At 50.6% G+C, this 24,361-nt stretch overlaps 1 protein-coding gene across 1 annotated transcript in view; it reads right to left on the bottom strand.

Moving 5' to 3' along the window:
- Positions 1 to 8,477: 8,477 nt before the first annotated feature.
- The window catches only part of MAP6 (microtubule associated protein 6), a 73,630-nt gene continuing 57,746 nt past the window's right edge, over positions 8,478 to 24,361 (bottom strand). The window contains exon 4 of the mRNA XM_059411098.1: positions 8,478 to 9,577. Coding sequence (XP_059267081.1) covers positions 8,620 to 9,577 — 958 coding nt within the window. The 3' untranslated portion in view covers positions 8,478 to 8,619. The remainder of the gene's footprint in view (positions 9,578 to 24,361) is intronic.

Here is a 24,361-nt window from a genome sequence, read left to right on the forward strand (position 1 = left end):
CTTAAAAAAAAAAAAATAGAGGAAGGAACCCAAAGACTAAGGGAGGGAGGAAAGCTGAGGTGGGTTTACCAGGTGTGACCCACTCACATAGCCCCTAGCCAAGCTCCACACTCCTGAGTTCCTATTACGGAGCCTGTAGGAAACTCCCTTCAGCAAGATGCTAGGAACTATGTTAGCAAGGGGAGTGTCTTTAAACACGATGTGCTGCTTGTTCTCTGGAAGCTAAGGATGCTGGCGGAACACGCTGCCACAGAAACGGGCTCCATGATTTCAGTGGAAATGTCGGGGCCCCGGGGAGCAGAGCACAGGCAGCAGCACTTGGCCTTCTGGAACACCAGAAGTCAGGCAGTGATCGGAAGGGTCTAACTTACCCTAATTTACGTATCTTCAGCAGAGGTTAATTGTTCAGAGGCCAAATAGGACCAAAGGGACCAAACAGGCTGTTTCTAAGTCCTTCATCTGTAGAACAGAAGCAACAAAACAGTAAACAGACAGACACTTCCCTTTCGGGCTATGGGAGCCTGACTGGAGCCACTATGAGAGAGAGCTTCAGTTCTCCCCAACCACCAAATCTTTCCCGGGCCATTTGCCAGAGAACTGTGCTCTGTGAAGGGAAAATACACAGCCTTTTCAGGGGTGAGCAGACGTTGAGTCTATGTAATGCTAATCTCTGAGGACACAGAGAAGCACTGTGCAGGGGCTCAAGTGGACCGAGCGGTCACTGGAGTTTAGACCCAAGTCCAGGCTCAGGGCACCCAGTGAGACGCTGGACCTGTCCTGGAATTATTCTCTTAGTTTCAGGGTTAACAATAGAAATTTATAGGTGGGGGGCGCCTGGGTGGCTCATTGGTTAAAGCCTCTGCCTTTGGCTCAGATCATGATCTCGGGGTCCTGGGATTGAGCCCTGCATCGGGCTCTCTGCTCAGCAGGGAGCCTGCTTCCTCCTCTCTCTCTGCCTGCTTCTCTGCCTACTTGTGATCTCTGTTGAATAAATAAATAAAATCTTAAAAAAAAAAAAAAGAAATTTATAGGTGGAATTCACGCATGACTCTCCAGGCCTATGAATAAGGGCCATTCTCCTAGAAAAGGGACGAGTGAAAACTCCTGGAATGTCTATTTCCTTCTCACCAATCAATAGCTTGAAACAATGGTTCGACTCCAGGAGAATCACAGAAATTTGTGCCGTCATCAAAGACTCCAAAGTGGCAGGGATGGTGTCTGTACTGTGTCCTTTAACTTGCCGGCATGGTCTGTGCAGAAGGCATGGGGCTCAGAGAGTGACAGGGAGCCATCAGTGGCTTGCTCAGATGAGGATTCCAGTTGTAGCTGCTATTCGAGGTGTGGATTTTATGTGTGTGTGTTTGTGTGAGCAAATGTACATATTTTTTGTCACTTGATGTGAAACTTTCTGAAGCTAATTTTTTTCTCTTCCTCTATGGAGAACACCAGAAGCAGTCTTCTTTCTCTTGGCAGAGACAGCAGGATAGCTCTCTCCTCTCGTCTTGAAACCCATCGAGTTGCTGGTTCTCAGCTATGATTTAATCTTTGGGGATTTTGATTGTCCTCCCAAATGACAGGATAGCATCCTTGCCTGCTCCATCGACTATAGCATGTTCCTAGGACTTGGAGAGTAGAAAGTAGCAGGTGCTTCAGATGCACTGATGAGGCACAGATGTGCTGAGAATGGGAGATAAATCCCATAAGAACATAAATCCTGCCCCCCGAGTGAAGTTTCTGGGTGTTCTGTGGTCAGGGTTAGTGTTAACAACTCTCCATAGAAACAGAATTAGTAGAAGATACAGACATATGTGATACAGATATAGATATAAATGTCTGTAGATAGATATAGATATAAAGAGATTTACTGTAAGGAATTGGTTCACATAATTTTGGAGCTGAGAAGCCCCAAGGTCAGCAGTTGGCAAGCCAGAGATCCAGGAGAGTCAATGATAATAGTTCCAGTCCAAGTTCGAAGGCCTGAGAAGCAAGTGAGTAGACGGTGTAAATTCTAGTCTGAAGGCAGAAGACCAATGTCTTCGCTTGAAGACAATCAGGCAGAGAGCACATTCTCCCTTACTCAGCCTTTTGTGCTAATCCAGCCTTCAACGGATTAGGTGAGGCCCACCTGCCCTGGGGAGAAAGTCTGCTTTGCTCAGGCCACAGATTGAATTGTTAATCTCATCCTTCACAGACACACACCCAGAAAAATGCACTACCAAGTCACCTGGCACCCTGTGACCTAGTCAAGTGGACACATAAAATTAACCATCATATCCCGCAAAGGGAAAGAAAGAAAGTACCCTTGTTGGGCTTCTGTGTGTGTGGGAGGCAATCTCTACCACGATTTGGTGAGCCGCTCTGAGTTTACTGAGTTGCCTGTAAGCTGCTTCCAGAGCAGGAGAAGACTTCTGGGTGGTCCAGGCGGAAGGGAAAGCAGCTCTTCCAGGAGCTTCGATGACCCCAAAGGGATTCTGGTTATCTGCGGCCAATGAGGGTAGTGTTTGATCCCTGATAGAAGAACCGTCTAGGATTTAGGAGCGAATCCAGGCTCTCCTTGGTGAGCAATTTTCTTCCTTTCGAGAAAGAGCTCTTGGCTTGTTGCTGGGCCTACCTGAGAATGGTCCCAATGGGTGGGAGGCCAGGTAATTATTTATTACCAATAAAGTAATTAATGACTGTCATCCACAGTCATCGCTTTTCTCAGAATACTTGAGGTGTGTGGGCTCAGGGATCGCTCTCTGGGGTGTCAGTCAGCATCAGGGTGAAAATATACTCTGTTTCTCTCCCTTTTCCTCCTTCATTTCCTAGAATCAGGCTCCTGTTTCTTCCACTCCAGAGATTCTGTGCCAAGCTCGCCAGTGATCTCTTTACTGCAAGTGCAATGGGAATTAAAAAAAAATCATTTTGAAATAGGAAAAATTTTAAGCATACATGAAAGTTGAGAAAACAGTATAATGAACTTCATCACAAAACTTCAACATGTACTGACTTCTTACCCATTTGGTTCAGTGGACACTTCTTAACCCATATGGGAGGAAAGCACTCATGGTCTCAGATCCTGTAGGGCCCTTCTCCCCTGATGCTTTCCTGGAGGCGACATTCTTTTCTAATTTTCCTCTGACCTCTCTGCTGCTTGGCAGGCTCCCCTCAGGGGCTCCTTCCTCTCCTGTCCCTTAAATGCTGGTGTTTCCCAAGGCTCTGTCTTAGACCCTCCTCCTCTCACTTTCCACACTCTGCCTGAGTAAACACACCCTCTCTTGTGGCCTCACATATCTTTCCAGGGCTGGGGAGACCCAAATTTCAATGAGGTCCCCATCTCTACCTTTATTCCAGAGCCCCGTCCAAGGCTGAGACCCCTACATCCAGGAGTCTCCTAGACACCCCTCCCCAACTGTCCCACAGGTGTCTCCCATTCAACATGTACCAAACGGAGTCCACCCTCCTGCCCCAGTCTGCGGTCAGTTGCCTGGATTCCTGGATATCCACTCAACACACACTGGATGTGTAAGAAAAAGTGGAAGATTTGGAATCAGCAAAGAAATCGCTGCTATAAAAAAAAAAGGGGGGGGGGACAATAACAAGTGTTGACAAGACTGTGGAGGAATTGGAGCTCTCCTCCATTGCTGGTGGGAGTGTGAGATGCCCCCCAAGAATTAGGTCTAAGCCCGTTGAGGATGTTAAAGTGGCCTGCTTGAGGAGGAGAGGGGGTTCAAGTGTAGGTGTTTGGGGGCATCTGGGTGGCTCAGTCAGTGAAGTGTCTGCTTTGGCTCAGGTCATTGGGTCTCAAGGTTCTGGGATTGAGCCTCACATTGGGCTCCGGGCTCAACAGGGAGTCTGCTTCTCCCTCTGCCTCTGCCCCTCCCCTCCTTGTGTGTGCAGGCAGGCATGCTCTCTCTCTCTCAAATTTAAAAAAAAAGTGTAGGTTATTTGATGGGTGAGGAGGTAGAGTGGCCTGACTTGGGGAAGGAGGTGGGTGTGTGTACAAAGGGCAGGGAGCTGGCGAGCTGGATCGTGGGGCCTCTGGGGGATGGGTTACAGGGGTCCCGGGAGAAATGGCATAAATACCACTCAGTTTAGGCAGGCTTTGGGAGCTCCCAGCCAAGCATGGTATTGGGGCCTGGGGCCACCAGTGTCTGCCTGGCTGAGGCTGGGAGTAGCTGCAGCGGTAACCAGTGTGTCTTCCTCTCTGGATGGCCTGAGCCGCCTGGGTTTGTGACTGGCCCCAGGGAGGGGGGCAGCCTCCTGGTAACTGACTAATAAGAGTAGAGGTTCTGCCAACCCTGGCAGTGAGAGGAGGGGACTCCAACTAGATTTCGTTTGATTTATCAGAGTAAAGAAAAGCACATTTCTTGTGCCCTGAGTACTGTGACGTAATTCCCATGCAGAATTACAAATTGGGATAATTGTGAGGTATAAAGGGGATGGCCAGAAAGAAAGAGGACAGATTCCCTATTTACTTAGCAGGTAGAGTGGGCATGTCGTAGTGTTGGATTAGAAGTGGAGGGCTGGAAATTGGTGCAAAAACAAAACCCCCAAACAAAACAAACCGCGAACATTTCCAGGTTTCTGAGAACTGGGTCCCTCAGAGTTCATTCCCCATCCTTTTCCTCTAGATGGCCCATGCTGCCCGAGACAAAGACTACCAAAGGTACCGCCCCAGTGCCACCCGCCCCCTGTGGCCTACCGTGGATCCACACGCATTGTGTCCTTGTCCCCCACTGTGTGGTAAGGTGTCTCCACTGCGTTGCCAGCAGGCAGACAACACACTGGGGCAGGATCCCTGGTAGGAAAGTTCCAGCCAGGTTCAGGGGCCCTTGAACTGAGTTTGGGCATCTTTGGACCCGAGTCTCGGATGTGGGCTCAGACGCAGGCCGACCTGGGCTTGGCACTGGCCTGGAACGGGAGCCTCCCCTTGCAGAGAGCTCCCCAACCTGTCCCATCCCTCCTGGCCTCCTCAGTGGGCGCCCAAACCCTTTGGTGGTGCTCTGTGTCTGTGCCTGTGGAGTGTTAGGCAGAGGGTCCTTTCACTGGCATCTGGGCTTGACCTGGGAGGGAGGAGGACGGATGGAGGTGCCAGGTGCCGGGGAGGGGGCCAGGACATGGCTGCAGCTGAGAAGGATCAGGCCGGGAATGGAGTCTGCTTCTGAGAGTTCATTATCCTGCCTTTTCCGGCCCCAGCCCTGGACAGGAGGCCTTGGCCCTCACCTCCTTCACTGGGCCCTCTTCCTATGCAGTGGAGAGCTGGTCTGTGGGGCCTAGGCCAGCAGCTCAGCCCTGGGCTGGAGGCTTCCCCCCAGCCCAGCCTGCATGATCTCTAATAGTTGTTGGGAGGGCTTTACAAGTGTGGAAACTGAGGTGGTTGGCACGGGGCTGGAGCCCAGGTCAGCCTGCTCCCCAGCTGAAGCTGCTTAACCAGCCGCCACAGCTGGGTCCTCATCTGCCCTCTTTCAGCCCTTGACTCTGGGCATTAAGGCCTGGCACCGAAGGTCCCTGGTTTCTTCTTACAGCTTGGGGCCAGCCTTCTCAGCTTTCTTTGTGCATTTCTTGTCCTACCTTTTAAAAGTCTCCAGAGCTTTGAACTGGGCCCACTTCTCTTTCATTGGGACCCTGTCACTGGGAAAGCTTTAACCTCCCGCACGTGGAGCTGACTCCCAGAGAGCCCCCCCCAACCTGCCCCCTCCCTCCCGACCTCCTGGACGCCTGCCCCTGGAGGTTCCACGTCTCTGAGATGGCCCCATCACTGGCCTGGCCCATGGGGGTGTGTGAGTTACAGGACTGGGTGTGTGGGTCAGAGGGAGAACTGAAAGGAGGAAGGTTTCCACGCACAACACTCCTTTCACATCAGTGTGGCCTTTCTCTTCTGCAGGGCCCTGACTCTAAGAACTAGTATGGCAGCAAGCTCTGTGTGGGGCCAGGAAAAAACCTGTGTGTGTGTGAGAGAGAGAGAGAAAGAGAGAGAGAGAGAGGAGAGAGGTTTCTGGGAGCAGAAAACCCTGGTGCTATTGGGAGTGGGCCGAGGAGGCTGTCTTGGGCCAACTGCTCAAAAAACTATTTGGAAGTCATCAGTACTTTCTGTGATGGTTTCTCTCTTAACAACCCAGCCGAGCTCCTTTAAAAGGAACCCCTTTAGAAAGAGACCTTTAAAGGGGGTTAGTGTCCATAATGGGTCTTAAAGGCCCTAAAGGGATAGGAGTGCTCCTTGGGAGCTGGTTTTAGTGGCTTTTGGTGGGGGCAACAGGTGGAGTTTCCCCCACTATCTTTGGGCTGTCTTGGCCCCTACAGTGGTGTCTTCACAGGACCCATCTCTGACCAAGGTGGAGCTTTGGCCCTAGATGTGCCCCGGTGTTCTTCCCCAGTCTGCCTCCCTCCCTCAGGACCTCAGATTCTTCCTGGACCTGGTTTTTTGCCACAGAGCCCTGCCATACCCCTTGGTCAAGCTCTCATGCAAATCGGGTTCCTTTCACTCAAGGACTTCCAGAAAGGGCTTACCTTGTACCCATACCACATGAGACCCCAGGCTGTCTGTACTCCATGGCCTCTTTCTCCCAGAAGCCTTCCTGGCTCCCCACACCAAGAATTCTCTCTTCACTGTCCTCTCAAAACCACGCCTCTAGTTGTGTCCTTGGGCCTCATCCCATACCACCTTTTATTCTCATGAGACTGAGACTTCTTTACCCCTGTGACTTTAATGCCCAACACCGAGCAAGACAAAGTGGATGTTAAGCAAAAGTCCATTGTGTGTGTAAATGAATGAGGGACCTCAGGATTGTTCTGGAAGCCTTAGCTGGGCTGTCCTGGACATTGAATGGGGATTAGCAGACGCTAAGTTTTACCCTCATGAGTGTCCTGGGACTCCCGATCAGAGGCCTCTGGGGGTGCCTGGGCGGCTCAGCCAGTTAAGTGTCTGTGTTTGGCTCAGGTTATGATCCCAGGGTCCTGAAATTGAGACCCACATCGGGCTCCCTGCTCAGCAGGGAGGCTCTTCTCTTTCTCCCTCTGCCTGCTGCTCCCCCTGCTCATGCTCGCTCTCTCTCTCTCTCTCTCTCTTGCTGTCAAATAAAATCTTTAAAGAAACAAAGAAAAAAAGAAACATGACCTCTGGGGGCGCCTGGGTGGCTCAGTGGGTTTAAGTCTCTGCCTTCAACTCAGGTCATGATCTCAGGGTCCTGAGATCGAGGCCCACATCGGGCTCTCTCTGCTCAGCGGGGAGCCTGCTTCCTCCTCTCTTTCTGCCTGCCTCTCTGCCAACTTGTGATCTCTGTCTGTCAAATAAATAAATAAATAAATCTTAAAAAAGAAAGAAAGAAAGATGACCTCTGGATGAGCTTTAGGACTGAACCCTTGGCTAACAACTGTCATCCAGAATTACCCTGGGCCAGCTGGGTCCCTGTTCCTCTTTCCTTTTTAGGCTTCAACTCTGACCAATCTAGGACTCAGCCTACTGTGGTTTGGAACCTGTTCCTCAGCTTTCATGGGACCCAACCTGTGAAATGATAGAAAATATTGGTCTCTGTCCCTGGTTCCTGGCAGAGTTCCTAAAACTCTTCCTAGGTGATAGGAACCTCCTAGGTGATAAGACTTTCTTTTGCTGTAACAAGGCAACTCTTGGTGGTCTCCTGGATAGCTTCAGGATGGGTGCTGGGCACTAGAAAGACCAAGCCATGGTTAGAAACTTGGAACTTTCAGCCCTACCCCTATCCTCTGGAAAGTGGACAGGGTCTGGATATTGGGTTAATAATGTGTCGTGTCTACATGATGAAGCCTTCCAAAACCCCCACTCCCCAAAATATGGGGTTTGAAGAACTTCTGGGTTGCTGGAGGTACTGAGAGGGTGGTGTGCCTGGTGAGGGCTTCATGCACCTTCCCCATGCCTTACTCAATACATCTCTTCCGTCTGGATGTACATCCGTATCCTTTGTCCTTTAATGGTAAACCAGTACACCTAAGTAAGTGTTTCCCTGAGTTCTATGCGACATTCTAGCAAATTATGGAACCCAGGTAAGGGGTTGTGGAAATCCCAACTTATAGCCCACAGTCAGAAGTATAAGTAATAACCTGGGACTTGCCGTTGGCATCTGAAATGTGGGCGTGGGGACAGTGTTGTGGGACCTAGCCCTCAAAACCTGGGGGTCTGGAACCAGGTAAATGATGTCAGAAGTGAGTCAAATGCCAGGACCCCAGCTGGTGTCAGATGATTGTTCCACATGTGGTGTCAGAAAGGAAGTGCTGTGGGAGTGTGAGAGTGAAGGAGAAACATGGATTTGTCCTGTTCCACATCCTCATGATGGGGTCCCCTCCCCAATCTCCTAGCTTCTCTCACCCCTTCCCATCTGATGCTGTCTACTCGCAGGAGCTGGGATTTCTTAGAGTCCTGCATGCCCAATTTTAAATGTTCATGGTGTATGTGAGCACATGTTTGTGTGTGCACATGTACACACACACACACACACTCAAGGAGAGCCCAAGAGAAACACTGCTGAGCCAGAGGGAGAAGTTTTATTAGATTCCAGCAAGACTATACGGTACATGTTCCATGCAGATTAAATATGTGTCTTCGCCGCCCCTGGGAGGGAGCACTTCCACGGCCAGCTCCTTCCTTGGCATGTCAAGGGGTGAGTGTCAGGGGGAACTCTCAATATATTCTGCGTGGGGGACGGTTGGGATCATGACTGGGGGTGGAGGTGAGACAGTGGGCAGCTGGTGGCCCCTGGGACCTTGAGTCTTCAGAGTCTCGGGGACCACAGGACCTTGGTCTTTGGCTGGTGGTGGCATCAGAAGGTCTTGGTCTTTCAGAGGCACCGGAATTATAGGAACTTGACTCTTCACAGGCTCAGGGACCCCAGGACCTTGATTCTTTGGAGGCTCTGGGACCACGGGACCTTGATCCTTGACTGGTGCTGGGACCACAGGACCTTGATTCTTTGTCTGTCCTGCAAGCACAGGCTCGAGATCCTTCGGAAGCTCTGGGACTGCTCCGCCTTGATCCTTGACTGGCTCCGGCAACACTAGAGCTTGGTTCTTCACAGGCTCAGAGGGCATGGGACCTTCATTCTTTACAGGTGCTCTGACTGTAGCACTTTGACCCTTCAGCTGCTCTGAAACGGTAGGACCTTGATCCTTGACAGGTGCTGGGACGGTGGGACCTTGAGCCACAGACTCAGGGACCATGGAGCTTTGCTCCTTGACAGATGCCAGTACCATGGGACTTTGCTCCTTAACTGTTCCTGGAACCATAGGACTTTGATTCTTTGGAGGCACGGGGACCAAGGAAGCTTGGTCCTTCACTGGCGCTGAGATCACAGAACCTTCATTCTTTAAAGGCTCGGGGGCCACATGATCTTGATCCTTAACTGGTATGGGGACCATGGGACCCACATCCTTCAGAGGTGCCAAGACCACAGGAGCTTGACCCTTCAGAGGCTCTGGGGCCATGGGGCCTTGATCCTTCGGACGCTCTTGGATCACAGGACCTTGATCTTTCAGAGGCCCTGGGCCCGCAGGACTTTGATCCTTGTCTGGCTCTGTGACTGTAGGACCTCGATTCTTTTGTGAATCACTGGCGAGTTCGACCTGGCTCCTGCGGGGGAGAGAGAGGTAGTTACTGTGAGGGCCCAAGCTCAGGCCAAGGAGTAGGCAGAGCACAGATTGCCTGATAAGTCTTGGCCTAGTGGAGCCTGGGGAGGGCAGCTCTTGCTGGAGAGCTGAGAGAAAAATCTGGTTTGCATGTTCTTAGAACAGAACATGGGGAGGAGTGAGGGGTAGGCTCAGGAATCAGTCATTCAATGTGCTTGCCAATTGATTATAACCTGCGCGTGGCACAGAGGGTGGTCCCCAGGTGACAAGGGCAGTACCAGAGCTGGACTCAGAGTCTTCCTGTGGGCTGGGCATCGCAGCAGCCCATCCACCCCACTCTCCACCCAGGCTGCTCCTCCTGCCTCCGTGGTAGCTGGGCCCTCCTGCAAGCCTGTCCACTCAGATGGCCCCATAGGCCAGCGCACTGTCTTCTCAGGGCCTTCCAAGGCTCTGTCCCCTCCCCAGATCCCTTGCTAAGGGTAACTGTGGAGAGGAACAATAAAGAGGTCAGGAGAATGTCCCTCTGAGCACTGTCCCTGCCAGGGGGAAAGTATTTTATCATGAACATTGTTTAGAATCGCTTTCATAAGGTGATAAAAAAAAAAAAGCAGACTGGCTTTCGATAGGTTTTATCAGTGCATTTAAATTCTCTATCTACATTGTGCCTCATTGTTGCCCATGCCATTGCCATTGCCCCCACCTTGGGCAGGTGACTGGCTGGGGCTCCCCATTGAGGCAGTGAGGAGGCCCTGCTCCCCTTGCTCTGTCCCTGCTTCTGGCTCCCTCCACCATCCATGGGCCCTTGCCCTCACTTACTCCAAGGCTCTGGGGCTGATTTACCTGCAGCCGAGTCCAAGCCTCCCACCAGGATTCACTGCAGACCCCCGCCTCATCCCTTGGCCTGTCCACAGAGAATAGGTGACATCACTGACACCAAGGGCAAACCTTGCCACATTCAGAGCCCACCAGTCTAGCTGAGAATACACACTCATTCCTGCAGGCCAGGCTGGAATTTGCCACTCAGGAACGGCCACTCAGCCGGTGTCACCGACCCTCATACACCTCCAGCACAGTCCGCTTTCCAGATTGCTTCTTCTCAGAGCCCATTTCAGCACCCCAGTCACCCCATGAAGCCACATGGATGTTATCACCCTCACTTTTCAGATGAAGAAACTGAGGTCCCGAGAGAGGAAGTGGGGTGGAAAGTGAGGGACCTGCATGGACTCTAGAGTCTGGGTCTTTCCACTCCCAGGGCCTGCGCTCTGTCCCCCTGCGTTGCTCAGCACAGGGTAACTATTATTACTCTCTTATACTTTGTGAGCAATCAAGTCTTACGCTTAAAACCATTTCAGCATTTTAATAGTTCCTATTAGCTTTTAGGACAATGTCTTTCTTACGTGCTGATTAAAGCTGGCCCAGTAAGACCCCTGCTTGCTCACATTTTCATAGCTGCTTATGGTTTCCTCTCTCTGGGCCCCAAGCTTGTCATCTATGTCACTGGAAGGATATTTACTGAGAAATGTACGATGAGAGATAATTAGCCCCTTGTCACGGGATATTACCATGCAATATTACAATTATTTTTCTATTGACTTAGAAGTAAAGTTACACATATTTGGACCATTTTTGCTCTGACATGTCACCCCAATGATTCAGAAGCTTCTTACTGTGTTTAGCATCTTGAGCTACCCTGGGACCTGCCTCTCTCATCAGAGTACATAGTAGCAGTGGCATAGGCAGGCTCTCCGTCATCCCTCTGCATGGCTCTGAGCATCACAGTGGACTGACAGGGGCCAGCGTGGCTCCCTGACTCAGCATGCCCAGACCCAGATGGACAGAGCTGGCTGCCATCAGTGGGACCTTAGTGTTGGCAGAGAGCGCCAGGCAAGGCCACGAGAAGCGCACAGAATCCAAGGATGGTGTTAAAAGACGTCTAATACTTGCTGGCTGGTCAGAGAGAAACTAAAAGCTGTCCAATTCAAAACAGAAGCAAGCGGAAAATCGATTAGATGAATCCTATCAGGGAGTGAACACCCTGGGTGGGGTCATCCTGAAGGGGTGACAGAGCTGAGGTAGGAGACACAAAAGGGGGGGAGAGCTTAACTTGGTCTTGGGGGTTTGCACTGCAAGACCTACCTCACTGGCAGGACACGGACTCAGCGTCCCTGGCTGGCATGAAACCGGGAACAGCCCCACAACGTGAGCAAAATGCACTTCCCTGCATGTTGGAGGCCGGGGCTCCCGTGTCATGCCCCACGTCTGTTCAATGGGCCTCTCGGCCACCTGGGGCTAACCCCGAATTTGCTTGGATGAATAACTCTAGCTTGCTTTCCCTAGGAACCTGTTTCCTTAGTAAGTATCCTTTCTTATTCATGGGAAGGTTTAGAATGAAGATTAGAAATGATAAAATCAAATCTATAATATTACCCTTTTGAGGGATTAAGTTAAGGAAAAGTCTGTGTAGATTTATTTTTGAAAATACTTGTGATGTTTAAAATAATTTGGCATATCAGAATGTCTAAGAGATGAGCTTTGTGATTCCAATATAAAATGCATATTGGGGGTACCTGGGTGGCTCAGTGGGTTAAGCCTCTGCCTTCGGCTCAGGTCATGATCTCAGGGTCTTGGGATCGAGCCCCGCATCGGGCTTTCTGCTCAGCAAGAAGCCTGCTTACCCCCTGTCTCTTCCTGCCTCTCTGCCTACTTGTGATCTCTCTCTCTGTCAAATAAATAAATAAAATCTTTTTAAAAATGTATAATGGAATAATTAATTCAAATTTGTGATTTTTAAGTTGAAAGGTATTAGACAATTTTATAAATTTTGAAAACAACAATGGAACTTTTATGATAACCTAATAATTATATTTTTAAGCTTACTTTATTGTAAATTACAAATAATTTAAGTTATTTAGCAGAACTGAATTACTTAGGTTTTAAAATCCTCCTTAAAGGAGATTGTTGAATTTTATTAGATTTTAAAGTGTTACTTTTATAAATTAAACATTCATTTTTAAAAACCAAAGCAGCTGGGGCGTCTGGGTGGCTCAGTGGATTAAAGCTTCTGCCTTCAGCTCAGGTCATGATCCCAGAGTCCTGGGATCGGCCCCCCCCCCCCACAATTCACTCCTCCCCGCCATCGGGCTCTCTGCTCAGCAGGGAACCTGCTTCACTTCCTCTCTCTCTGCCTGCCTTTCTGCCTACTTGTGATCTCTGTCTTTCAAATAAATAAATAAAATCTTAAAAACAAAACAAAACACAAAAAACCAAAGCAGCTTTGGGGCACCTGACTGGCTCAGTTGGTGGAGTGTGTGACTCTTGATCTCAGGGTTGTGAGTTCGAGCCTCACACTGGGTGTAGAGATTACTTAAAATAAAATCTTAAAAACAAACCAAAAACACACACAAAAAAACAACCCAAAGCAGCCTCAGCTGGTTTTCCTATGAACAGACCCACCCTCAAAGGCAACATAAAACTCACATTGACCCTGACTGGCCATCACTTGGTTCCACGGTGCTCTGCCAGTCTCCCCATCTGTAAAAACGCCCCATCATGCCCAGTAAGGCTGGCAGAAGCCACATGCACAGTGCCTTCTGTGTGAGGGAGATGAAGCCGGGTGCTGAGTGGAGATGGGCTGCATTCAGCCCCGCTCAGCCCACGGGCCAGCTGTCCTTGGGCATGGCCTAACCCGCACAACCACATCTGCGGCCCCCAGCCAGCTGCGGATTGTCTCCTTCCTTCCCGCGTACCCGCCCGTAAACTAGAATAACCCTTTGGGTTTATCTTGGCTTCTGTGCTGTGTATTGCCGGCCAGATCTCGGGCCATTACTCAACTACTATAGACCTCAGTTTCCCCCGCTGTGAAATGGGGAGAATAATACAAATGCAGGAACTGTTACAACAGAGGATCGGATGATCCTGTTGGACAGAGATATGAAATCACGATTCTTGACATTTACAGATTACATCACACGGTGACCTCCATTCCCATTAGATGCAGTGACAGCTTCCCAGATGCTCACATACTCCTTACTGCAGCCCACCCCAGACCCTCACGGCAGCCCCTGATGAAGGCAGGGAGAGGGGCGGCCAGCGCTGCACACTCACCCTAAGCTGCTGCCCTCTGGCTAGCCCCTGCTGCTTTATCCACCCCCAGTACTTTATTGCTTTGCTCCTGCTGCCTGGATGGCCCCTTTCACCCACTTTGCTCTGCCTATCCTTGGCAGTTCCGCTTGCTCAGACCCCATCATCTCTTCACAAGGTCCTGGTGGCATCTTCCCAAATGAGCTTTTCCTCACTGTACCACTTTACAGTCTTTCCCACACTCACATGTGCCTCCATTAATGTAACTGCGCCGCTCCAGCCCGGTTTGACCATGAGCCATTCTTCCCCCCCGCCCGGCCTGCAACCCCAGGGCCCAGCACAGTGCTGGCAACAAAGAAGATCAAATGGAAAGAGTTACAGATCATCGTTGCTGAGACCTGCTTCATCATCTAACCCATGGTCCCGGGCAGAACCCCAGCTTCTGTCTCCCTCTTCCTTAAAATCTTCACACTATCCATCAGGAACCACCCATTCCAGCTCCTAACACTTCTCTCTGGAATATTCCCATGTCTTTCCCTTCCTCCCTGCCACCCCCCAAGCTGTGCCATCATCTCCGTGGACCCCTGTCACAGCCTCTCACTGGTAGCCTCTTCTATCCAATCCATTCTTCAAACAGAAATCAGAATGACCTTTCCAAAAAGCACCCTCTTCCTTCCCTGCTTACAACTCTTCAAGGCTTTCTGCACTCAGAATAAAGAGTAAAGCCTGTTGCATGGTCCCACGTAGCTGACCAGCCTGCTCCCACCGCCTTCCCGGCTCTAGGTCCCCTCCAGCCTCTCAGGACTTTGCTCTCTTCCTCAGTATGTCCTGCTTCTTTCCATTTCTGGCTTTGCACATGCTGTTGTCTCCTGGAACATTCTCTTGCTCCCTCTTGCCTTGGTTAATGTGTACTCATCTTCCATCTCTCAGCCCAGTGGAGCACTTTCCCAGGAAAGACTTCCCTGACCCCACTGATGAAACCCGGTCACCTGCTGCACGCTCTCCTAGTCCCTGACCCTCCCCTACCCCTTAACACAGCTCATTACTTGCATTCTTCTGGATTAATGTTTTCCCTACAGGACTGAAGCATTCAGAGGGCAGGACCAAGCTGCCTTTGCCTATCACTGTATTGTCTGTACCTAAAACAAAGGGAAGGACCCAAGTAAGTACTTGTTGAGTGAATGAATAAATGAAATGAGACCTTTCTGTGCCAGGCTTTGTCCTATTTGCAAAATTTAATGTTCCAAGTTCACATGAGACATCCTAAGTCTTAGGAACTTAATTTTCTGCCCTTCTTCCTGTTACTATGGAGACAGGCAATGCCTCCTGGGTACACACACACTGGCCTTGGATGCAATTTTATCAGAGTCTGGAAGCAGGATTATTGAGCCCTGCCCAAGACTATCTGGAGAAAGGGCCTCCTTCCCTCCAGCTGGTTCCTACCCTTGCACACAATTCTAATTCCATCATCCACCCCTGTGGTTGTTTTCTTTCTTTTTCCCTTTAGACTATCTCCTGATGCACCATCAAAGCAGCCCAGAGCTGGGGCAGTGGTCCTGTAGGAGCGCCCTGTTCAGAAATCACGGACTTATGTCCGCGTCCATGAGTCCCCTTCCTCCACAGCTTGGAAAAGCCCTGGGGAAGAAAGAAACACTTATTGCCTGAGCAGGAACCATGTGCCAGGCTCAGGGCCAGGTGCTTTAACAAAGATCATTTCTTAGAATGTAAAGAGCAGGGGCGCCTGGGTGGCTCAGTGGGTTAAGGCCTGTGCTTTCAGCTTGGGTCATGATCTCAGGGTTCTGGGATCGAGCCCCGCATCGGGCTCACTGCTCAGCTGGGAGCCTGCTTCCTCCTCTCTCTCTGCCTGCCTCTATGCCTACTTGTGATCTCTGTCAAATAAATAAATAAATAAAATCTTTAAAAAAAAAAAAAAGTATGTAAAGAGCAGCCTGTTTGGGGAGAAAGGGCACGGCCTGGGCTAGGGGCCAGAAGAGCTGGGTTTGAATGCTGACCCAACACCTTTCTAGCCCGTGCGATGTCATGACGGGCATGCCAGTCTCTGTACCTCAGTACCCATCATCTATACAATGGGGATTGCAGTGCTCACCATTTAGGGAGGATTAGTGTCTGTGAACACTCATGGCATGATCCTGGAATACGGGTGATGGTTCGCAGATGTTAGTTCCAAAAAGGGACTGTGATCTACTCCAGTTGTGTTACTCTGCAGATAGGAGACTGACCCAGAGTGGGCAGGTGATTCTCCAATAATCACACAGCCAATGGCTAGCAGGTCCAGGACGAAAACACGGGCCTCTCAACCAATGTCTTAGTGGGAGGGAGGCGATGGAGCAAACTCACTTGAAGCAAAGATATGCAGGAGGGGCTGAGTCAGGACCCAGGCCGACTGCCCCTCAGGGGCTCTGGCAGAAGGTTAGGGAGACGGTGGACTGGCTTTAACTCTCCTCCTGTCTGTTCCCATAAGCTTGGCACTGTGCTAGGGGCACAGGAGTAAATGACCCTGGGGCCTGTAAGGAGACCCCGTGCAGAGCTGGGGACGGACCCGTAAACACACTGTGCACACTGTAAAGCCAGCATCCCAGCAGCCCCGGCCCGAAGCCTTCATCAGCCTGTGTCTCTTAACCAGAGAGGCGCAAAGGTCCCTTTTCTAGGGAAGTCCTCCCTCCCTGCTCTATGAAAGCACAACCCCTCCTGAGCCAAATCAAAGGTGACCAGGGCTTGAAGGACAGACCCGAGTCATCAAACCCGGTTTCTGTGGGCTCCAGTCCTTCCCATTTCTGCCCCATCCCAGTCCCTCGGGTGTTGCCCTTTCAGAGGCAGCTGTACTGCCTGCTCCTGGCCAGCCTTGCGGATATCTGGAAGGAGGAGCTGTTGTGTCCCCCTTCCTGGATTCCCTGGGCAGCAGACACCTGACCACAGCTCAGATGTTTGGTTTCCAGAGTCCTCACTGTCCCGACTGCTCTCCTCACAACGCATCTAGGTTGGCTCCCCACCCCTTGGCCAGTGTCACCCCCAGAGCTGACAGTGAGGTCTGCAGGCATCTCACAGCACCTCTGGAGTTGGCAGCTCTGTCCCTTGAGCTCTGGGCTTCTTCTCAGCCACGTCGGCGCTGCTGCCCATCACCACTCCCCAGCCGTCTGTAATCCCCTCTCCTCCTCAGCAAGTAGAGATTTAGTTCCAGACCCCCTTCATCCGCGAAACCCTCCACCTGCAGCGGTCAGTCCTCCTTCTCCTGTGTTCCCACAGAGCTCTCCAGACGGGGGCGAGACCACGGTCTGCCTCACCTATCCCTCCCTCCCTCTCTCCTCCCCTCCTTCCTTCCATGAAAATTTAGCAAGTGCCTACTATGTGCTGAGTCACTGAACAGAGCGGAGAAGCAGAGAGCTCTGGCATGGGGTGGGGATGCAGTAGGAGAGAGACGTTGTAAACATAACTCACACAAGATCCAACTCCAGCAGCCGCCGTTACCTGACGCACAGATCCTGTCCTCTTTTAAACTTTGTTTGCCCCTTTGTGTCCTTCCAAATGTAACCTTTCCTGATGAGGCACACTGTATTCTCACAGCAGCTGTGTGGGCCAGGCAGGTGGGAAAGGTGCTGGGGTCTCACCCAAACCCCCAATTTTCCAGCTGCAGGTGGAAATGAGGCTCAGAAAGGGGAAGCGAGTGGCCTAAGTTCACAGAGCGAGTTTGTGGCGATATCAAAACTTGAACCAGGGAGAACGGACTTCCGTTAAGCTCTTTGCTCTCTACCACCACCATATCCCTGGGGGATGGGACCTCAACTAGAGAGATTCCAAATTCCTCCGCAGAGGTCTGGACAGGGTCCGCCTTGAGATGACCCTGACTTGTTCTGCCTGGTACAGGAGGCTGGTGCCACTGACCTCTGCAGGTCCCCAGCTCTAAGATCCCAACTGCATCTCCTGAAAAACTTGCCCCTCTGGGGGTCAGGCCCCCAGCAACCAGGCCCCCTTCACTTCGGCCCTTACTGCATTCGCTACACGACGACGCCCCTAGGCTTCCCACCTGGTATTCAGCAGACCCTGCAAAGAAGACAGTCCCAGACATCAGCAGCATCCTGGTCTGAGAGCACCCACTACGCCCATACCTGTAAGCCCTGTACAGCTGCTGCTTGGTCTGCCAGCCTACAGCCTCCCTCATCCAGAGTGCACCCAGATGTGGCACATCAGCACAGGGGAAATAGCTGGGACCACAGCTAGGAAAAATGCGGCCACCACAAGGCTTCATTCTGGTGGGAGCGGGGGGTTGTGGGGCAGAAGGTGGGTAGGGGTACTGACTGTGCGGATCAAACAGCAACAAACCTTCACCTGACTCATTTCCCACAGATGAGAAGAGTACATAGAGTCCTCGAAGGATTTGGAGCAGGGACAGGACAGGACGAAGAGGCCACTGTTTTAGGAGGAGGGACAACTTCTTTACAATGGAAATCCTAGAGGTGATCCCTCTTTGCAGGAAAAAGAGTGGGTTTCTACTGACCCAAATTTGGATTCAAATCCTGGCCCACTTCTTACAAGTTGTGTGACTTTGCCATTTAATCACTAAGTCTTGATTTCTTTATCTGTAAAGACCTCTAAACTCTCCAGCCTTATGTGAGGGTTTAGTGAGGATGAGGGCGCCAAGGTCAGATAAATGCTCTCTCCCTTCCCCAGGGCCGGGCCAGCTCTGCATTTTACCAGCATGCAACCACAGACCAGGGCAGATTCCTGGCTCCAGCCACCACTCCAGGCTCCCTGCAGCAGACGTGTTCTTGTGAAGCACCGAGAGAGGGGCACACTAGGTTTTCTGCCCTGTGTTGTCGCTGTTTTCCCTTTTGCTGTTAAAATAGCTTTTCTAGATATAACCTGCTAAGAAAAACTAAATAGACTCCCCGTTGTATAATAAGAATTTCCAAAACGTGTCTTTGGTTGTTTTAACGCCAAGAAGGCAAAGGCAAAGGCAGCGTGGACTGTCTCAATGGCCTGCCAAAGAGCTGATAATCCAGCTAATGACCCTTTTAAGAAAAAAAAAAATGTGAAGTGCTGAACTAAGGCAACCAGACAGTAGAGGCTCAGTTCTGGTCTAGCTCTGTGCTCCTGGGAACTTGCAAATCAATTTTGGTCCTTTCTTCCTACCCCACCTAAAGCGAAGGGTGGGATCTTGAGCAATTAATCAAAATTAGTTTCATGTGTCCAGACGGGCTCGGTTAAAACAAAAGTGTAATTGCGGAAATGGAATCTGAACCTGGTGATTACAGGGTGTGCATGGAGAGAGAGGAGGGGCCGGAGAAGGGCTGCGGGAGGGAGGGCAGCAAGACCCAGCGCTGGGTGGGCTCCGTCTCAGGCTGTGTGACAGAGGGAGTGGATTTAACCACATGTGGTTCCAGCCACCACTCTGTGGCGACCTGGGGTGGGTCAGCACGGAGGTCAGCAAAACCATCCACAGAATAAACTGTTGACAAGGGCGTTTCACTTTGCAGTTGATGGTGGGTTTTCCCACGGACCCTCATTGGGCCCTTGTAACAGAGAGCCCTGTGGATCAGAAGTGGTATCTCTGGCCATTAGAGTCCTTAGCAGCTGCTGTCCTAAACTCTAGAATCAAAAGATTCAAATAATACTACTTCCCTATGTCCCTTGCTGACCTAACTCCTACTTTCTGGATTTGGGAACCAAACAGATTGGGAGAGTGATAGATACTTGTATTACTGTTATCTCTTTAGGGGTCAGAAAGATTAAGAGACTCAGCCAAGGTCACACAGCTAGTGAAGAGTAGAGCTTGGATTTAAAACCAGGCCTGTTGGCTCTAATTCCCCTGCCTTCTACCCAAGAGATATCCCCTGGGGGATGTCTCTCTGCCATCATGAAGTTAGGTGATCTGCACTGGGCAAGGGGTGGGATTAGCCAACCTCATAAGATTACCCTATAACGAAGAGTCTATGATTTTTTGAAGTCAGGCCCCCTTTGAAAAAAGTGGCTACGCAAAGAACAGGGGCAGGCTGGCCATTGTAGAACCAGCCGTTGGCTGTTCTGTGATCTGTGCCGTGCCCTCTCTTGAAACCACCCCTTTCCCATGCGCAGAGACAGTTACTAGTTAGTAGGCAGAATAAAGCTTTGCCGTGGCGCCGTGGTGAACATGGAGGCAGATGGCGAATATCGTCACTCATTCGCTCACTCTTTATTCATTCAACAGACGATTAAGCAGACATTCTCCCAGGTAGACATTGGACCAGCCACTAGGGCTATAAAGGTGAACAGAGGATCCGGTCCTGGTCCCTGGGGGAGCACAGTCTAGCGGGGGGACACGCACACGAGCAGGTGGCACAGTCTATGTGATGAGTTTTGTGATGAAGACACACACAGGGAACATCTTACCCAGCCTGGGAGGTGCGGGAAGGGCTTCCCGGAGTGGTCGCCTGAGCAGAGTCTCGAAGGATGAGTTAGCCAGGTGGAGAAGCAGGAGGAGGGCATTCGGAGCAGGTGGGGCGGCGTGGGGAAAGGCATGGAGGTGAGAAGCAGCATGGTGTGCTGGGGGAACAAGAAGCTTCTGTGGGCCACAAGGAGCCCACGGATGGTTGAAGGCAGGGGGTGACATGGTCAGATTTGCATGTTCTAAAGATCCCTCTGGCAGCTTAAACCAGTAGCAGTGGCAGGAATTTATTTACCGCGGCATCTGAGGCTCCCTCGGCCCCGGATAAGATGTCTGGATTGGGATAGTTACACATAATGTCAGGTTAACGAGTGATTGGGGACCATTTATATGAGGACAAGGGACAGAGAGTTGAGCTCAGTTCTACTGTTTGAAGTAAAAAGTGCAAAATGGTGGTCTCTGATCCAGTGCCTCAGGAAATGGACGCCAGCTTTTTCTTGGTATCTCCAGTCCCAAATAGATTCCTTATGAATGAAGAATCTGTTGGATCCTTCTGGGTTCAATAACCACGCATTTTAGCTACCCAGTCAGTTAATCTAGTACCCAAAGGAGAAAGCCTGTATATTTGGCTGAGACCGTTGAGTCAGGATGTTCGAGCCAGTTGTGTGTGGAGACCTGATCAAATTCTTAGTTCCCCCCCATTTGTATTTGGAGCCCATGATTTAAAGAAGATCCTGGGTAAACCTACTGGTGGGCCTGCTGTTGGCTGACCAGACTGTGGCCCTGTGAGTTGTGGGTGTAGTTTTAGTTAAGAGCTTGTCTGAAGCCTGACTCACCTCAGGCCAGCCCCGGCCTTCCTCACATGAGGGAGGGAAGCATTGCGGGCTGCCTAGCAGAAGACCCAGGCTCCAGGCAGGTTCCCTCCCGTCAGAGCTTCCCTTCTCTGTCTGTTCCCTGGGGCACCCACCCACTCCACGTGGGCGGGCTCAATGGAATGGCACAGAAGAAATGCTTTGTGGGCAGTCAATAAATGTAAACTGTTAAAATGTTATTGCTTAGGTTTGTGGACTCAAGGTGACTCAATAGCTAGAATTCTTTAAAAGCCTTCTTCTCAGAGTGTTTGCCTCAGTCAGACTCAGGTTGTCTGAGGTGACCTAAAGTGAACTATGAGAAAGATTGTAAACATGGGCATTTCAAGCAGTGTGAAGGAAAGGAGGGAGGCCTGCAATGACCTGTATTTAGTGGCCATTGTGGGTGACCTATAGCCAGCATGTCATTTCACCCTCGGTCTTCTCCTCTGAGGTGAGGGTCAGTGTCTCCATCTTCAGAGGAGGACAGCAAGGCTGACAGCACTTAGGAATGACACAGGTTTGCACAGCTGGCAGCAGTGCCGTCCAGGAACATTGTAAACACCTTGTAGGCTGCCAGTGCTAACCGGTTCTCATGATAATGCATGTGACGGTGCTGGCTCTGTTATTACAGATAGTCTGGGATGGTCTAGTGTTCTGAGCATCTGGGCAGCAGAGGGTGGTGCGATGGAGGAGGTTTGGGAATGTGCCTGCTTCTGTAAGAGGGGAGGCTAAGAAAGGTTTCATTCCAGTCCTTCGAGACAGTTGCCTCTCCTCTCTCAGTGGGCTCAGGTGAGCCTGGGGTAGGGTCCCTGCCTTAACTGTAGATGGTCCACAGGCTACATGCTGACAGAAACTTCTATACCTGTGGTCTTGAAAATGTAAGCTGCTTTAAGACATTTTCGCAGTAAAAGGATCTTGAAACCACAATGACACAGTAAGGGGGGTTTTTAGCCTTTGTGAAGTGGGACTTAACACTCCCCAAATCTAGGAGAAAAAGGTTATAAATTTTTTAAACCCTAGCAGAAAACAAAAACAAAAACAAACCAAACCAGGGAATGAATTCATAAGAACATGCAAACTGTAAGGAAGAATGATAATATGCTTATAACTAATTTAACCATAATGACCTATTTTAAAACTTGAGGGCTGGTTTTAATTTTGTTAGCTGTTTGGGGAGGCGACACTGGTAATGAGTTATAGATCTGCCTCCTGGGCTTGGGGCAGCATTGGGGAGCGTGGAGACACTGCGGCTCAGGGTGAGGCCTGAGGGCTGGTCACACAGATGAAGCTGGCAAGGCTCTCTCCCCACCTTCCTGCCTCCTCCCTTGCCGGGGCCTTGCCCCCGCTCGGAGTACATCTCACCTTCTCTCAGCTTATCATCAGTGTTCTCATATATGAGTATTTCTGTGGGTCTTTTCCCCTCTCTGTCTCTGTTGCTACCTCTTTGTTTTTTTCCTGTCTTTTTACTTCTCTCCATCCGTGGTTTTGATCAAAACAACTTTTGGGGCACCTGGGTGGCTCAGTGGGTTAAGCCCCTGCCTTCGGCTCAGGTCATGATCTCAGGGTTCTGGGATCGAGCCCCGCATCGGGCTCTCTGCTCAGCAGGGAGACTGCTTCCTTCTCTCTTTCTGCCTGCCTCTCTGCTTACTTGTGATCTCTATCTGTCAAATAAATATATAAAATCTTAAAAAAAAAAAACAATTTTTAAGTGGTCACGCAAGAGTTGAATAATAGACCCTTATGTATTTGCAGAATTTTGTGTTCTCTGCCTTATACAAAAACAGGCAGGTGGGTGGAATGTTTCCTATTCATCTGGAAAACAAATATAGAGTGGGTTTTCATATATACGATCCTTGATTGATTCCCACCATTGCTTCTCCCCCAAACCCAGAAACTGGGGACCAGCAGTAGAATAAAAGTCCCAGCCTAGAGCTCCTAGCCTAAAGCAAGAGAGGACCTGTGGTTGTTGCCTGATATGTAGGTAAGGGCAAGAAGCATGATGGCAGGGAGCATGCGAAGGTCGGGGGGGTGGAGAGTGAAATCTGGGTGTATGGAATGGAGATCCCAGTTAGTAACCACCCACTCACATGGTACGACTTTCCATGATGGTCTCTGCCACTTTTTGGCCCTTGCCTTGACCCTCCCTGAGTGAACTGCTCCCTCAGGACCTGAGCTCACCTGGTGTCGGACCCCTCCACACCTTTGCTCTTGCAGCTCCTTCTGTCTGGCACGCCTGGGCCACCCCAGACTCTGGTCACCTGGTCATCACCTGCTCATCCATTGAAGTTCTCCCTGATCCATGGAACCAGCTAGAACAGGCTCCTCCTTCATGACCCACAGTGACCAGAGGTGAGGTCTCAGTCCTCCTGGTTCCCTAGTGCCCAGAACGGTGCCTGGCACATAATAGGTATTCAATCAACACATGTTAGTAAAAGGAAGAAAAATCCCATTCCAAAAGTCTATCCTCTCTTATCTCCCAGGTTAGCAGAAGGTTATCCAAGCGGTTAAACCTGGCCCTAGCTCTGATGTTCCCTACCAGGTTTGCTCTCCTGCTTGAAGGCCTGCCCCACATGCCATGCACACCCATAACCCACCCACTCTCCAAGGTTCCCTCCCAGTGCAGCCTTCTGACTCCCCACCCCAGTAGGAAGAGACCTGTCCTTCATATGAGCAAGCAGCTACCTGGTCTGTTGTTACCTTACTCAAACCTCTCTTACGGCTGTTTCCACTCCCCGGTGTTAGGCACACACAAGGCTTTCCCGCTAATCCACACAGTGAGCCAGCCCCAGAGGGTGGAGCCTTCCCTGTGACCAGATTCAATGAGTTAGTTAAGGCACATCTGCCATCCCTTGGGAGGAGAAAAACCAGAACCGCCAGTCCTGCAGGGTGATGGGGAAGGGGGTGGAGACTCGGGGCCCAGCCTCCCAGTGTGGCGACTACGCAGTGCTGGGCGTAGGCAGTCACTTGTCCCCAGCAACATGGGATCAAAACGTTACACTACCTTGTAGGCCAGTGGGTCTCTCGGTCCATCTTCGCCTTTCCCAACACTTAGCTCTGACTGCTTGCAATTAGAATCTGAGAGGCAATCTAAAAGAGTCAAGCTGCATTAGGGAGAACCCTAGAAAAACTGCAGGGCATAGCCCGTCTCGTGGGGGGTGGTTCAAATGGCAAAGGTTGGTTCCTTCACCTACTGAGCTGGGCCTTACTGAGGAAATAAGATCAAGAAAGTGGTGTTCGTCTTTAGCATTTATTTATACTTGGAAAAAAAACTGTTTGTTTGTTTGTTTCCGAACAAGCACAGACCACAAGCACGTCACAATCAATTGGCTATACATGAATATTTGTTGTCATTTTCTTACTAACAGCAGGAATAGTTAGGAATAGCACCAAGAGAGGTGTGCGCTACACATTACATAGACAATCTGTGGTATGCAACAAAACCCAGGCCACAAAATCGTAATTAGACACTTCCTGTCTG

This window comes from Mustela nigripes, chromosome 1 (assembly GCF_022355385.1).
Source record: "Mustela nigripes isolate SB6536 chromosome 1, MUSNIG.SB6536, whole genome shotgun sequence".
NCBI lineage: Eukaryota > Metazoa > Chordata > Mammalia > Carnivora > Mustelidae > Mustela > Mustela nigripes.